The 12,973-nt window shown below is 41.6% G+C and overlaps 1 protein-coding gene across 8 annotated transcripts in view; it reads left to right on the top strand.

Annotated features, from left to right (window-relative positions):
- Positions 1-12,973, top strand: part of dlg1b (discs large MAGUK scaffold protein 1b) — a 160,531-nt gene that overhangs the window by 76,986 nt on the left and 70,572 nt on the right. For all 8 annotated transcript variants that reach the window (XM_070436814.1, XM_070436813.1, XM_023978023.2 and 5 more), the window contains exon 9: positions 919-1,045. In XM_070436814.1, coding sequence (XP_070292915.1) covers positions 919-1,045 — 127 coding nt within the window. The remainder of the gene's footprint in view (positions 1-918; positions 1,046-12,973) is intronic.

Genomic DNA, 12,973 nt, shown 5'->3' with positions numbered 1-12,973 from the left:
TTTTGAGTCACCCAGTAAATACTGCTTGAGTAAAAGTCTAAAAGTATTTGGTTTTAAATATACTTAAGTATCAAAAGTAAATGGAATTGCTAAAATGTACTTAAGAACCGAAAGTAAAAGTATAAATTATTTCAAATTCCTTATATTAAACCAGACGGCCCAATTATTTTATTTTTATTTTTATTGATGATAGCCAGGGCCACACCATATTTACAAACAAAGCATTTGTGTTTAGTGAGTCCGCCAGATCAGAGGCAGTAGGGACGTTCTCTTGATAAGTGTGTGAATTGGACAATTTTCTTGTCAAAATGTAACGAGTACTTTTGTGTGTCAGGGATAATAAATGAAGTACATTATTTTCTTTAGGAATGTAGTGAATTACAAGTTGCCAAAAATAAAAATAGTAAAGTACAGATACCACAACACCTACTTAAGTAGTACTTTAAAGTATTTGTACTTAAGTACTTTACACCACTGCATTTTACACAGTGTTACAGTTGGTTGTTTTCAGGCACTTGCACACACTGTCCCCTTCCCAGATGTCGGATCTGGGTTGCATTACCGAATGACCCCCTCAAGGTCTTGCCTCACGCAATCACATCGGTAACAGTAGCCTCAATGCACAGAGAGACAGAGGTGAGCGAGAGATGCCGAGACAGGAGCCTCATTCACCCACTGCATTCGGCACAGAGTGGGATTGGATGTGTCGATAACTGTTTCACAGACATAATATCTTAGAAAACACTATCAGCATCCGGGGCCTTTTTCGGAGGTGGACAAATGCCCTGTCGGTCGGCTTTTCTCTTCCGGTGGTGCACTAGGTAATTACCTCGCGGTATTTGGTTGGTGTTAGTGGAGTTTAGGTTAGGTTTCTTGTTAGCTACTCTGTCTGAGCTGGCTTTTTTTTCTCTCTATCAGCMTACTCCCAACACATGGAGAACCATATCAGCCCTCCCAGCTACCTGGGCCAGCCCCTTCCCCCTGAGGCCCCGTCAGGACGCTACTCGCCAACCCCCAAGAGCATGCTGGGAGAAGAAGTCACCAGGTAAGGCTAATTCGGTGCCTCCCCATTCTGCGTGTGTGCGCATGTGCATTCAGGTGTTTTGCTGTCGCTCAGTAGTGTATGATGAAGGGATAAAGAGGACTGGAAGGGGGTGGAATGTTAGGATAAATGAAGGATGGGATGATCAATGGGGTATGGAAGGTGGATTGATTGATGGAGGGAGGGAGGGAGGTTTGCAGAGGGGGATGGATGGAAGCAATAAGGAGGCAGGTTGGAGGGAAAGGCTTGGAGGAACTGTGCGGCTAAACTCTAACCCTAAACTTAACCAAACCCCTAACCCTAGTCATGACCAATTAGGTAATTCAACATAGGTTTTCTAGTCAGTCATACGTCTTTAGTTTTCCCTGTGGGGGAATGGGTGACGGGGAGTCCCTGAGCGTTTGCTACCCTTTTTTCCCCACCGAAGCCAGTCTGACAGGACAAGGATTTATTGAAAATGTCTACGATGCCAGCCGGCCAAAAGCTGCAATCGCGTGCCACATTCCCCCGGCGAGAGTTCTGTCTCCTCCCTATCTCCCCTCACTCTCCCTAGCTCTCTCCCTACATCGCTCTCACTAGCTCACCATTCCTCTCTCGCTAGCTCTCTTTCTCGCTAACCAAGTTTCCATCCAGTTTTTATGCGAGTAAAGTCATATAAAAAATAATCACGACAGCTGTGATGGAAACAGGAAGGTTCGGTACAATTTTATAAATGCAGACAATTTGTTCGTTCAACGTGGTGGGATCTTTTTGTGTCTGTAAATTAATAATGTGCAAAATAGTGGTGGAAACGCCTTGATGCTCCAAATATTTATATAATATCCATCAAATCGAAGTAAACTTGGAGTAACGCGATGATATGGTGTTTACAGTGGTTGCTCAACTAAAAGTTTTGCAATTATGCTGCGGTACTTAGAGGTAATTTGTGGTTTAGTACATTACCCTGCGTCACTACTTCATTGCTCCAGACCAGCGCAAGGAGGAGTTAGAGCACTGATTATGCTTTTGGGTCCCAAGGCGCTACTGTGTCTATAACTGACAATGAATGGGTGACATAAACCAAATAGAAACTGATAATTGTGCACTTAGACTACAATTAGAGTGTGGAAATGTTAGGATTATTTTGCTCTTACTATAGTATTCTAGCCAACTCCCGACCGGTCATGTTGAAACAGCGCCCGAGTGGTGCAGCGGTCTAAGACACTGCATCGGAGTGCAAATTGCTTTGCTACAGATACTGGTTCGATACCCGTGCCGGCCGCGACCGGGAGACACATGAGGCGACGGTGGGATTTTGGTTTCTCTCGCTCTAAAAACATAAATAAATATTTCTAAATAACAAACTGGCTTTATTTACAAATTAGTAAGAATGTCTCACCCCATGTTCAAGAATGGCATTTTTCTCGTTCACTTTAGGTTATTTGAAAACTAAATTATCTACAAAATATTGTTATTTTTTAAACAAAGCAATTATTATTCTTATTAATTCATTTAGAGTTATATAAAAGCCCCATAGATATTCTCACAGATCAGATATGCCCTAACAAAAATGCCCCTTAGATATTAATTTAGAATCCTCCAATCCTCTAAATCTAATTGGCTGAGAGTCACGTCATTGAAAAATATATTTTCCGATTTACTGTAGGCCTTCTGTAGGCGACATGAGTCTCACTAGTGTTGAGTAATGTGCTCTTAAAAGTGGTGTAGGTATTATTTATTTTAAAAGCATATTGAAGTTAGAAGCAATAGGATTTTAAGCAATAGCCTACACGCTGTGGTCAACTATTTCAGCACCGTTTTGCGCTGCTCTGAGACAAGCATGGGGACTGGTCTTGATAAATCAATTTGATTTTGATTTTCACTGAATCTCTGTTTGGGTATTGGTTAGACTACAATTAGGATATGGTAATGTTATGCTCTTAGTACTGTAGCCTACTCCCGACCGTCACGTTGTACAGGGCCATATTTTCCTTTCCATCCTAACGGAGCCCTGAGGGTTTAGTTTTTTTGGAATAGAAACACCATAATAATAATCAAATTAATTAAGCTACATTTCTTAAAATCAATCCCATATACTATGATCTTACAAAACAAAGGTTTTAAATTCTATAGTACAGCCAATATCGAAGGTTATCAAATGCTTCTCAAAGATACCCTCTGGTGGTCAAACTAGCACTAACTAGAATTAACTTCTTACGCCGCCTGAGACCCCGTTAACGGGATCGATATGACAACAGCCAGTGAAAGTGCAGGGCGCCAAATTCAAACAGAAATCTCATAATTAAAATTCCTCAAACATACAAGTATTTTACACCATTTTAAAGATAAACTTGTTGTTAAGCCCACCACAGTGTCCGATTTCAAAAAGGCTTTACGACGAAAGCATACCATGCGATTATGTTAGGTCAGCACCTAGTCACAGAAAAACACAGCCATTTTTCCAGCCAAAGAGAGGAGTCACAAAAAGCAGAAATAGAGATAAAATGAATCACTAACCTTTGATGATCTTCATCAGATGACACTCGTAAGACTTCATGTTACACAATACATGTATGTTTTGTTCGATAAAGTAAATATTTATATCCAAAAATATGAGTTTACATTGGCGCGTTACGTTAAGTAATGTTTTGCTTCCAAAACATCCGGTTGTTTTGCACAGAGCCACATCAATTTACAGAAATACTCATAGTAAACATTGATGAAAATACAAGTGTTATGCATGGAACTTTAGATAAACTTCTCCTTATTAATGCAACACTGTGTCAGATTTAGAAAAAGCACACCATGCTATAATCTGAGTACAGCGCTCAAAGACCAAAACAAGCCATACAGATACCCGCCATGTTGTGGAGTCAACAAAATATTCACTTACCTTTGATGATCTTCATCAGAATGCACTCCCACAGTTCCACAATAAATGTTTGTTTTGTTCGATAAAGTCCATCATTTATGTCCAATACCTCCTTTTTGTTAGCGCGTTTAGTTCACAAATCCAAATTCACGACGCGCAGGCCAGACGAAAAGTCAAGAAATTCCATAACAGTTCGTAGAAATATGTCAAACGATGTATAGAATCAATCTTTAGGATGTTTTTAACATAAATCTTCAATAATGTTTCAACCGGAGAATTCCTTTGTCTTTAGAAAGGAAAAGGAACGCAGTTACCTCTGACGGGCGCGCGCCTGACTGAGCTCATAGCATTCTGCCAGACCTCTTACTCAATCAGCTCTTATTCTCTCCTCCTTCACAGTAGAAGCCTGAAACAAGGTTCTAAAGACTGTTGACATCTAGTGAAAGCCTTACGAAGTGCAATATGACCCCATTGTAACGAAACTCTAAATCTTCCTCCTCCTCAGACGAGGAGAGGAGAGAGGGATCTGAAGACCAATGTGCAGCGAGGTATGATGCCATAATTTATTTACAAGAACAAAACGAACTATACTTGAAATGATACAAAATAACAAAACGAAAGTAGACAGACCTGAACATGGAACTTACATACAACATGAAGAACGCACGAACAGGTACACGACTACAAACAAACGCTACAGTCCCGTGTGGCACGAACATACATACAGACACAGGAGACAACCACCCACGACAAACAATGTGAAACAACCTCCCTATGTATGTCTCTCAATCAGAGGAAAACGAAAACACCTGCCTCTGATTGAGAGCCATACAAGGTCAATTAAACCTGACACTTAACATAGAACAAACAACACAGACTGCCCACCCAGCTCACGTCCTGACCCACTAAACACAACAATACAAAAGGAAAACAAGGTCAGGAACGTGACACCCATAGACACTGTATATTGGATTGGCAAACCTACAAACCTCAGATTTCCCACATCCTGGTTGGATTTTCTCTCAGGTTTTTGCCTGCCATATGAGTTCTGTTATACTCACAGACATCACAGTTTTATAAACGTTGGAGTGTTTTCTATCCAAATCTACTAATAATATGCAAATCTTAGCTTCTGGGCCTGAGTAGCAGGCAGTTTACTCTGGGCACCTTATTCATCCAAGCTACTCAATACTGCCCCCAGCCATAAGAAGTTAATGGTAACAATGGCTGACAATTAAATAACATGCCATAGAATTCTGCGGCAGCCCGCAAGGTGTGCTGCAGTATGATGCAACTTTTAAAGGAAGAACCATTGTAGTCCTCCTCCCACTGCTACTCGGGAAACCATGCAGTTTATTAGGTCACAAAATTTGAAATAAGGGTAAACTTTCCAATGTTCCATTTGTAAAGGGTTTATTAAGGGTTAATTACAATATTAATGGTTATTTAATCACTTAAAAATGCATTATAAAGCATTAAAAACAAGGTTATAACTAATTGGTAAAAATAGTGTGACAACCAGTCAGTGCACTGCAGTATGATGCAACTTTTAAAGGAAGAAACCATTGTAGTCCTCCTCCCACTGCTACTCGGGAAACCATGCAGTTTATTAGGTCACAAATGAAATAAGGGTAAAATTTCCAATGTTCCATTTGTAAAGGATTTATTAAGGGTTTAATTACAATATGAATGGTTATTTAATCACTTAAAAATGCATTATAAAGCATTAATAAACAGGTTATAACTAATTGGTAAAAAATAGTGTGACAACCAGTCAGTGCTTGCTAAATAGAGCCACTTTTTACCTCCAACTATTAACCAATTAGAACCAGGAACAGATATAGCCCTTGTTTCTCTCCAGACCTGACTGCCCTTAACCAACACAAAAACATCCTATGGCGTTCTGCATTAGCATCGAACAGCCCCCGTGATATGCAACTTTTCAGGGAAGCTAGAAACCAATATACACAGGCAGTTAGAAAAGCCAAGGCTAGCTTTTTCAAGCAGAAATTTGCTTCCTGCAACACAAATTCAAAAAAGTTCTGGGACACTGTAAAGTCCATGGAGAATAAGAACACCTCCTCCAGCTTCCAACTGCACTGAAGATAGGAAACACTGTCACCACCGAAATCCACTATAATTGAGAATTTCAATAAGCATTTTTCTACGGCTGGCCATGCTTTCCACCTGGCTACCCCTATCCCGGTCAACACGCACTGCACCCCCACAGCAACTCGCCCAAGCCTTCCCCATTTCTCCTTCTCCCAAATCCAGTCAGCTGATGTTCTGAAAGAGCTGCAAAAATCTGGACCCCTACAAATCAGCCGGGCTAGACAATCTGGACCCTTTCTAAAATGATCTGCCGAATTGTTGCAACTAGCCTGTTCAACCTCTCTTTCGTGTCTTCTGAGATTCCAAAGATTGGAAAGCAGCTTGCGGTCATAACCCTCTTCAAAGGGGGGGGGGGGGGCACTCTTGACCCAAACTGCCTACGACCTATATCTATCCTACCCTGCCTTTCTAAGTCTTCAAAGCAAGTCAACAAACAGATTTACCGACCATTTCAAATCCCACCGCACCTTCTCCGCTATGCAATCTGGTTTCAGAGCTGGTCATGGGTGCACCTCAGCCACGCTCAAGGTCCTAAACGATATCCTAACCGCCATCGATAAGAAACAATACTGTGCAGCCGTATTCATTGACCTGGCCAAGGCTTTCGACTCTGTCAATCACCACATTCTCATCGGCAGACTCGATAGCCTTGGTTTCTCAAATGATTGCCTCGCCTGGTTCACCAACAACTTCTCTGATAGAGTTCAGTGTGTCAAATCGGAGGGCCTATGGGGGTGCCACAGGGTTCAATTATTGGACCGACTCTCTTCTCTGTATACATCAATGATTTCGCTCTTGCTGCTGGTGAGTCTCTGATCCACCTCTACGCAGACGACACCATTCTGTATACTTCTGGCCCTTCTTTGGACACTGTGTTAACAACCCTCTAGACGAGCTTCAATGCCATACAACCGATCGCTGCCTGCACCTGCCCGCCCGTCCAACATCACTACTCTGGACGGTTCTGACTTAGGATATGTGGACAACTACAAATACCTAGGTGTCTGGTTAGACTGTAAACTCTTCTTCCAGACTCACATCAAACATCTCCAATCCAAAGTTAAATCTAGAATTGGCTTCCTATTTCGCAACAAAGCATCCTTCACTCATGCTGCCAAACATACCCTTGTAAAACTGACCATCCTACCGATCCTCGACTTCGGCGATGTCATTTACAAAATTGCCTCCAATACCCTACTCAACAAATTGGATGCAGTCTATCACAGTGCCATCCGTTTTTTCACCAGAGCCCCATATACTACCCACCACTGCGACCTGTACGCTCTCGTTGGCTGGCCCTCGCTTCATACTCGTCGCCAAACCCACTGGCTCCAGGTCATCTACAAGACCCCGCTAGGTAAAGTCCCCCCTTATCTCAGCTCGCTGGTCACCATAGCAGCACCCACCTGTAGCACGCGCTCCAGCAGGTATATCTCTCTGGTCACCCCCAAAACCAATTCTTCCTTTGGCCGCCTCTCCTTCCAGTTCTCTGCTGCCAATGACTGGAACGAACTACAAAAATCTCTGACACTGGAAACACTTATCTCCCTCACTAGCTTTAAGCACGAGCTGTCAGAGCAGCTCACAGATTACTGCACCTGTACATAGCCCATCTACAATTTAGCCCAAACAACTACCTCACCGCCTACTGTATTTATTTATTTATTTTGCTCCTTTGCACCCCATTATTTCTATCTCTACTTTGCACATTCTTCCACTGCAAATCTACCATTCCAGTGTTTTACTTGCTATATTGTATTTACTTCGCCACCATTGTCTTTCTTTTGCCTTTACCTCCCTTATCTTACCTCATTTGCTCACATTGTATATAGACTTATTTTTCTACTTTATTATTGACTGTATGTTTGTTTTACTCCACGTGTAACTCTGTGTTGTTGTATGTGTCGAACTGCTTTGCTTTATCTTGGCCAGGTCGCAATTGTAAATGAGAACTTGTTCTCAACTTGCCTACCTGTTGAAATAAAAATAAATAATAAATAAATAAAATCTATGGACAAGTTCTGGGTGGGCTGAAAATAGGTCTTGCAGGCCTCTCAACCATGCTGGGGTAGAGAGGTTTGATTTTGCAGAGCCTGTCAAACCTTGTGGTGCCTCTCCTCTTGTCATTGTCCTCATCAACTTTTTGGTCACTGATGTGAAGAGCCCGTGAGATAGTTAGAAACCTTGTACAGGACATGACAGTGGAGGGGAAATGCAGTTGATAGAGTTGGGATGTTTTCTTGTAATCCTTGAGGTTTTTAACTTCACCAGCCCCATGTAAATGACCAGTGAAAGGTAGCAGAAAAGGTCTGACATGGAAATGGGCCTCCATGCCTCTTTCTTTCCTGCTTGCGTCTTAGCCCCATACTTGTTTGTATTAGACACCAGGGAATCAACAACTGACGGGGTGAAAAACAGTTGAAAAAGTTGCATGGGGCTGTACTTTGAGGTCATGTCCAGCTGAGGTCCTGGTGGCCTTTTTGGTCTGAATATTGGAGGACGTGGCTCCACATCCTCCTCCAGCACAGTGCCATTGCCCCTCTACCTCTCTGGTTCCACACTTCCCTTCCTCCATTGTTAGTGTCTTCACACCTCTAGATGGCCGGGCAGGGGTAGGTGTGGAGCCAGAGACAGCAGGGGTCCGGCTGGATGAACCAGCTTCAGTGGGGGATGGGCTCCCAGTCGGAGTCGCTCTCACTGTGAAAGAAAACATTTCAAAAAATATTTGTTATGTATGAGCTTTGTATCATACATACATACATACACACACACACACACACAGGTTATGGGTCATACACATACATACACTATGTATAGCCAATGTGTACTTTACACATTTCATCACACATTTCATTACTGATTATATTTCTATAAATTGCAACAACAAAAAATATATATATTTTTGCCAAAAAATGTCTAATTAATTATATTTCAAACAAGGGCATTAACACTTACTAGTCCAGAATTATGTCCTCTCCTTGCAGAAACATCTCTTTGGTCTGTGAGTCAAAACTATGCACACTCAAAGATTCATCTTCTAGCAACAAATCTGTCTCACTTTCCCTATCTATTTCTTCTCAAATTTGGTGCAAATCTGTATACTTAGACTTTGACTTCGCTTTTCCTGATTTATTCGCCATGATGTTTTCTATAAAATCGTTGAAAATACTCTTCATAAAATACTGCTGTGCGTAACGCGTGTGCCTGCACCAAGTCTGATCGTCAATGGTGAATGAAGCTCGTTACGCGTGCGTTTACTAACAAGGACTGGTGTTCCAACCCATAACCATCACATACTGGCGTTTACCTCAGCTCATTGGCTATCTACCAAGCTAGATTTCAAGAAGATCATTGGGCAGAAATACAGTCCATCAACGAAACTTCGCTAATATTATTGGTGCGCAATGAGGTCATTGCTCATTGTCTTCAAATCAGTTCATTTCGGTCAATACGCCCCGCAAAAAGAACCATCAAGTATGGCTGTGTTACAAACATCCAGAGGATTGCAATGAAACCAACCATGACTAGATAAACGTATGTTTAGTGTGTGTAATTACATCGAATGCTTCGTCAAAAGTTGATAGAGACGGAATTCACGACACAAGCGGTTTACAAAATGTTTCATGTTAGGCTATAAAAATGGATTTTATCAAAGAAACCGGCACTTCATTTGATCACTGGGACCCTCAGGAGGAGAAATAAGAGCAAGATATCAGAATGTAAGTCATAATTTTACCTTCAGATTTGAATGTGTCAAACCTGTCATGGCGGGAAAAAGTTTGTTGTTGTTGATCGCTCTTCTCAAACAAAAGCATGGCATTTTTTTCTGTAATCGCTATTTTAAATCGGACAATGCAGTTTGATTACCAACATTCTAATCTTTTGAAGGATGTAAGACACTTGTATTTTCAAGAATGTTTAATGTTACGATGTTGTATTTTTAGTTTGTCGTTCTGAAATTTCCCCGGATGTTGTCAAATCGATCCCGTTAACGGGATCTCAGCCATAAGAAGTTTTTAAACACTAACTAGCTATTATTATTAGCTAGCAGTGGATAACTTAACTAGCTAAGCCTAAATGGTAGAAATCATGCTAATGATACTAGAACTATGTGTAGCTAGAGTTTCTATGTTAAATTTGCATAAATTCCTCTTCTCTCCCACAGATTCACATAATGTCTCATACTCCAGGATGGGAAAATGCTTAACAAGAAAGAAACAGATGAGACCCTATCTTGTATTTGAAATAGTTAATCTGTTGTACATTTCTATTCTGACTTGTAATGTTAATAAATGGAGATAAACCAGGGGTGTCTTTATCTGAATTAGGTAGGCTACTCACTATACCAATGACAGGCTACAGATTTGAGTCAATGCAATTAAAATTGTTTTCCCAATGTTTCCTTCTATTCAATTACATTTTGTTCTTACTATGTATTGCATGTTTGAAGACATATGCTGTCATATGTTTGCAACTCATTAAATGGACAGAAAGTTTCCACTTTTAAGTTATATTTTCAGAAGTTATAAATGTTGGTAACTCATTTGTTAATGGTCAGTGTCACTTTAAAATAAGGTATAATTTTAGCAGTTATAAATGTTCATAGGTCTTTCACTTTAAAATATAGTATACCCTTAGTTTTTGTGACAAAACTATCAGTTGAAAATGCAATGGAAACACTGAACTTGAGATTTTTATTAGGTACATAAAAAAAGTAAGCGAAAAAGTACATTTTGTGTGCACTACGTCATCACGCACTGCTTTTTGTCTGCAAAAAGTCAATTTCGTGGAAACACTGCTGGTGGTAAAATGCACATATTTTCTTTATGCGGATTGTAGAGTGCTTGAAAATCTGTCGCCAATTGATTGGAAAATTAGCTACTGTCTCTCCCTTTTCCTCCCTTCTTTTTTCTCAATATAGGGAGGGGTTGTTTGGCATGCATGGCAAAGAGGGCCTCATTATGAGGGGAGCAAAATCAGAGGACATCACTCCAGCCCCTGAAAAAAAAACTGAGTTGTATTCATTAGTGCACACCATAGTAAATTGTATCAAACCGTAATGAAAACATTTATTGGACATGTCAAGTCTATCTTCAGTTTGGTTCCTAATTAATACGACCCTGATCTGACAAGAGCATACAGCATGACCCAAAGTAGATAACCTCTAGTCTTTGGAATGCCAATAATGTTTAACAGATCTGTTGTGTATGGTGTAGTCACGACATAGTCAAGTTTTTGAACCATTTGACAGGTTTTTAGAAATGTTTGCAAAAGTATGTGTGTGTATATGTATATATATATTTTTTTAACATACCTTATTTACATAAGTTTTCAGACCCTTTGCTATGAGTCTCAAAATTGAGCTCAAGTGCATCCTGTTTCCATTGATCATACGAGCTAAATCACTTCTACGCTCGCTTCGAGGCAAGCAACACTGAGGCATGCATGAGAGCATCAGCTGTTCCGGACGACTGTGATCACGCTCTCTGTAGCTGACGTGAGTAAGACCTTTAAACAGGTCAACATACACAAGGCTGCGGGGCCAGACGGATTACCAGGACGTGTGCGCCGGGCATGTGCTGACAAACGGGCAGGTGTCTTCACTGACATTTTCAACATGTCCCTGATTAAGTCTGTAATACCAACATGTTTCAAGCAGACCACCATAGTCCCTGTGCCCAAGAACACAAAGGCAACCTGCCCAAATGACTACAGACCCGTAGCACTCATGTCTGTAGCCAGGAAGTGCTTTGAAAGGTTGGTAATGGCTCACATCAACACCATTGTCCCAGAAACCCTAGACCACATATGTCAGAGTCAAGGCCCGCGGGCCACATCCGGCCCGCGAGAAGGTTTTTTACGGCCCCTGGGATGATCTTGATTTATTATTAGAACCGGCCCGCAGACCGCAGCAAGCCGGCAGCCCGCAGATCTTTTACACGCACCAAGAGAGAGATACATGCTCCATTTTCAAGGCTTTACCGCACACACGCTTCCTGGTGTATGATACATGATAAGCTGTCAGCTCACCTGTCGCGTTTTCCTCTTGCATCTTTTCCCGTATCTTCGCCACCAGTCCGCTCCTGTGTCCACACATCGCAGGTGCTCCGTCGGTTGTCAAACCACGAGTTTTCCCAAGGCAGCTCCATCTCATTTACCACATCTTGACACCTCTTCATACAAATCATCGCCCGCGTAGTTGTGCCATGCATTAGGACGTAAGCCCAAAAACTCCTCTGTCACGCTTAGGCTGGAGTCCACTGCCGCGGTATGAAAATTGACAACTGGCAATGTTCAGAAATGTCGGTGCTCTCATCACAGCCAAGGAATATGCAATGAAACTTTTCCCTTTTTACAACGCTGCTCTTTAGAGTTGATGGACAACTTGGTCTACTCTCATCGCAATAGGTGTTTCTGCCTCGACTCACATTTAAAAGAGTTGCCTTTTTTCTGGGCAAACTTCGTCACAAACTTTAATCATGCAGTTTTTGATGAAATCCCCCTCCGTAAATGGCCGGGCTGATTTAGCGATCTCTTCTGCCAAAATAAAACTGGCCTTGACAGCAGCTGGCCTTGTGATTTGGCTTTTTTGAACAGAGCCTGTCGAGATTTGAGGCCTCGTTTTAATTCCTCTGCCTTTTGTAGCCTTTGTTCCATGTCCATATTCTTGTTTTGTCCGCGTGTTTCGTTTCATAATGTCGTCTCAGATTACTCTCTTTCAGTACCGCCACACTTTCTCCACACAGAAGACACACAGGTTTTCCAGCTACCTCCGTGAACATATACTCCGACTCCCACCTTGTTTGAAACCCCGCGTTCTCAGTGTCCACCTTCCGTTTTGCCATTTTTGATGGTATCTGAAAGTTAATTTTACTGTGATGCTGACGACTGCTGTGCCAATAAATATGAAATGAAGCACTACTGCTCGGTGCGTCACCGTTGCATTGTGGGAAATGTAGTATTGGTCA

The sequence above is a fragment of the Salvelinus sp. IW2-2015 genome, linkage group LG32 (genome assembly GCF_002910315.2).
Source record: "Salvelinus sp. IW2-2015 linkage group LG32, ASM291031v2, whole genome shotgun sequence".
NCBI lineage: Eukaryota > Metazoa > Chordata > Actinopteri > Salmoniformes > Salmonidae > Salvelinus > Salvelinus sp. IW2-2015.
This window is presented reverse-complemented; position numbering and strand designations above follow the sequence as displayed.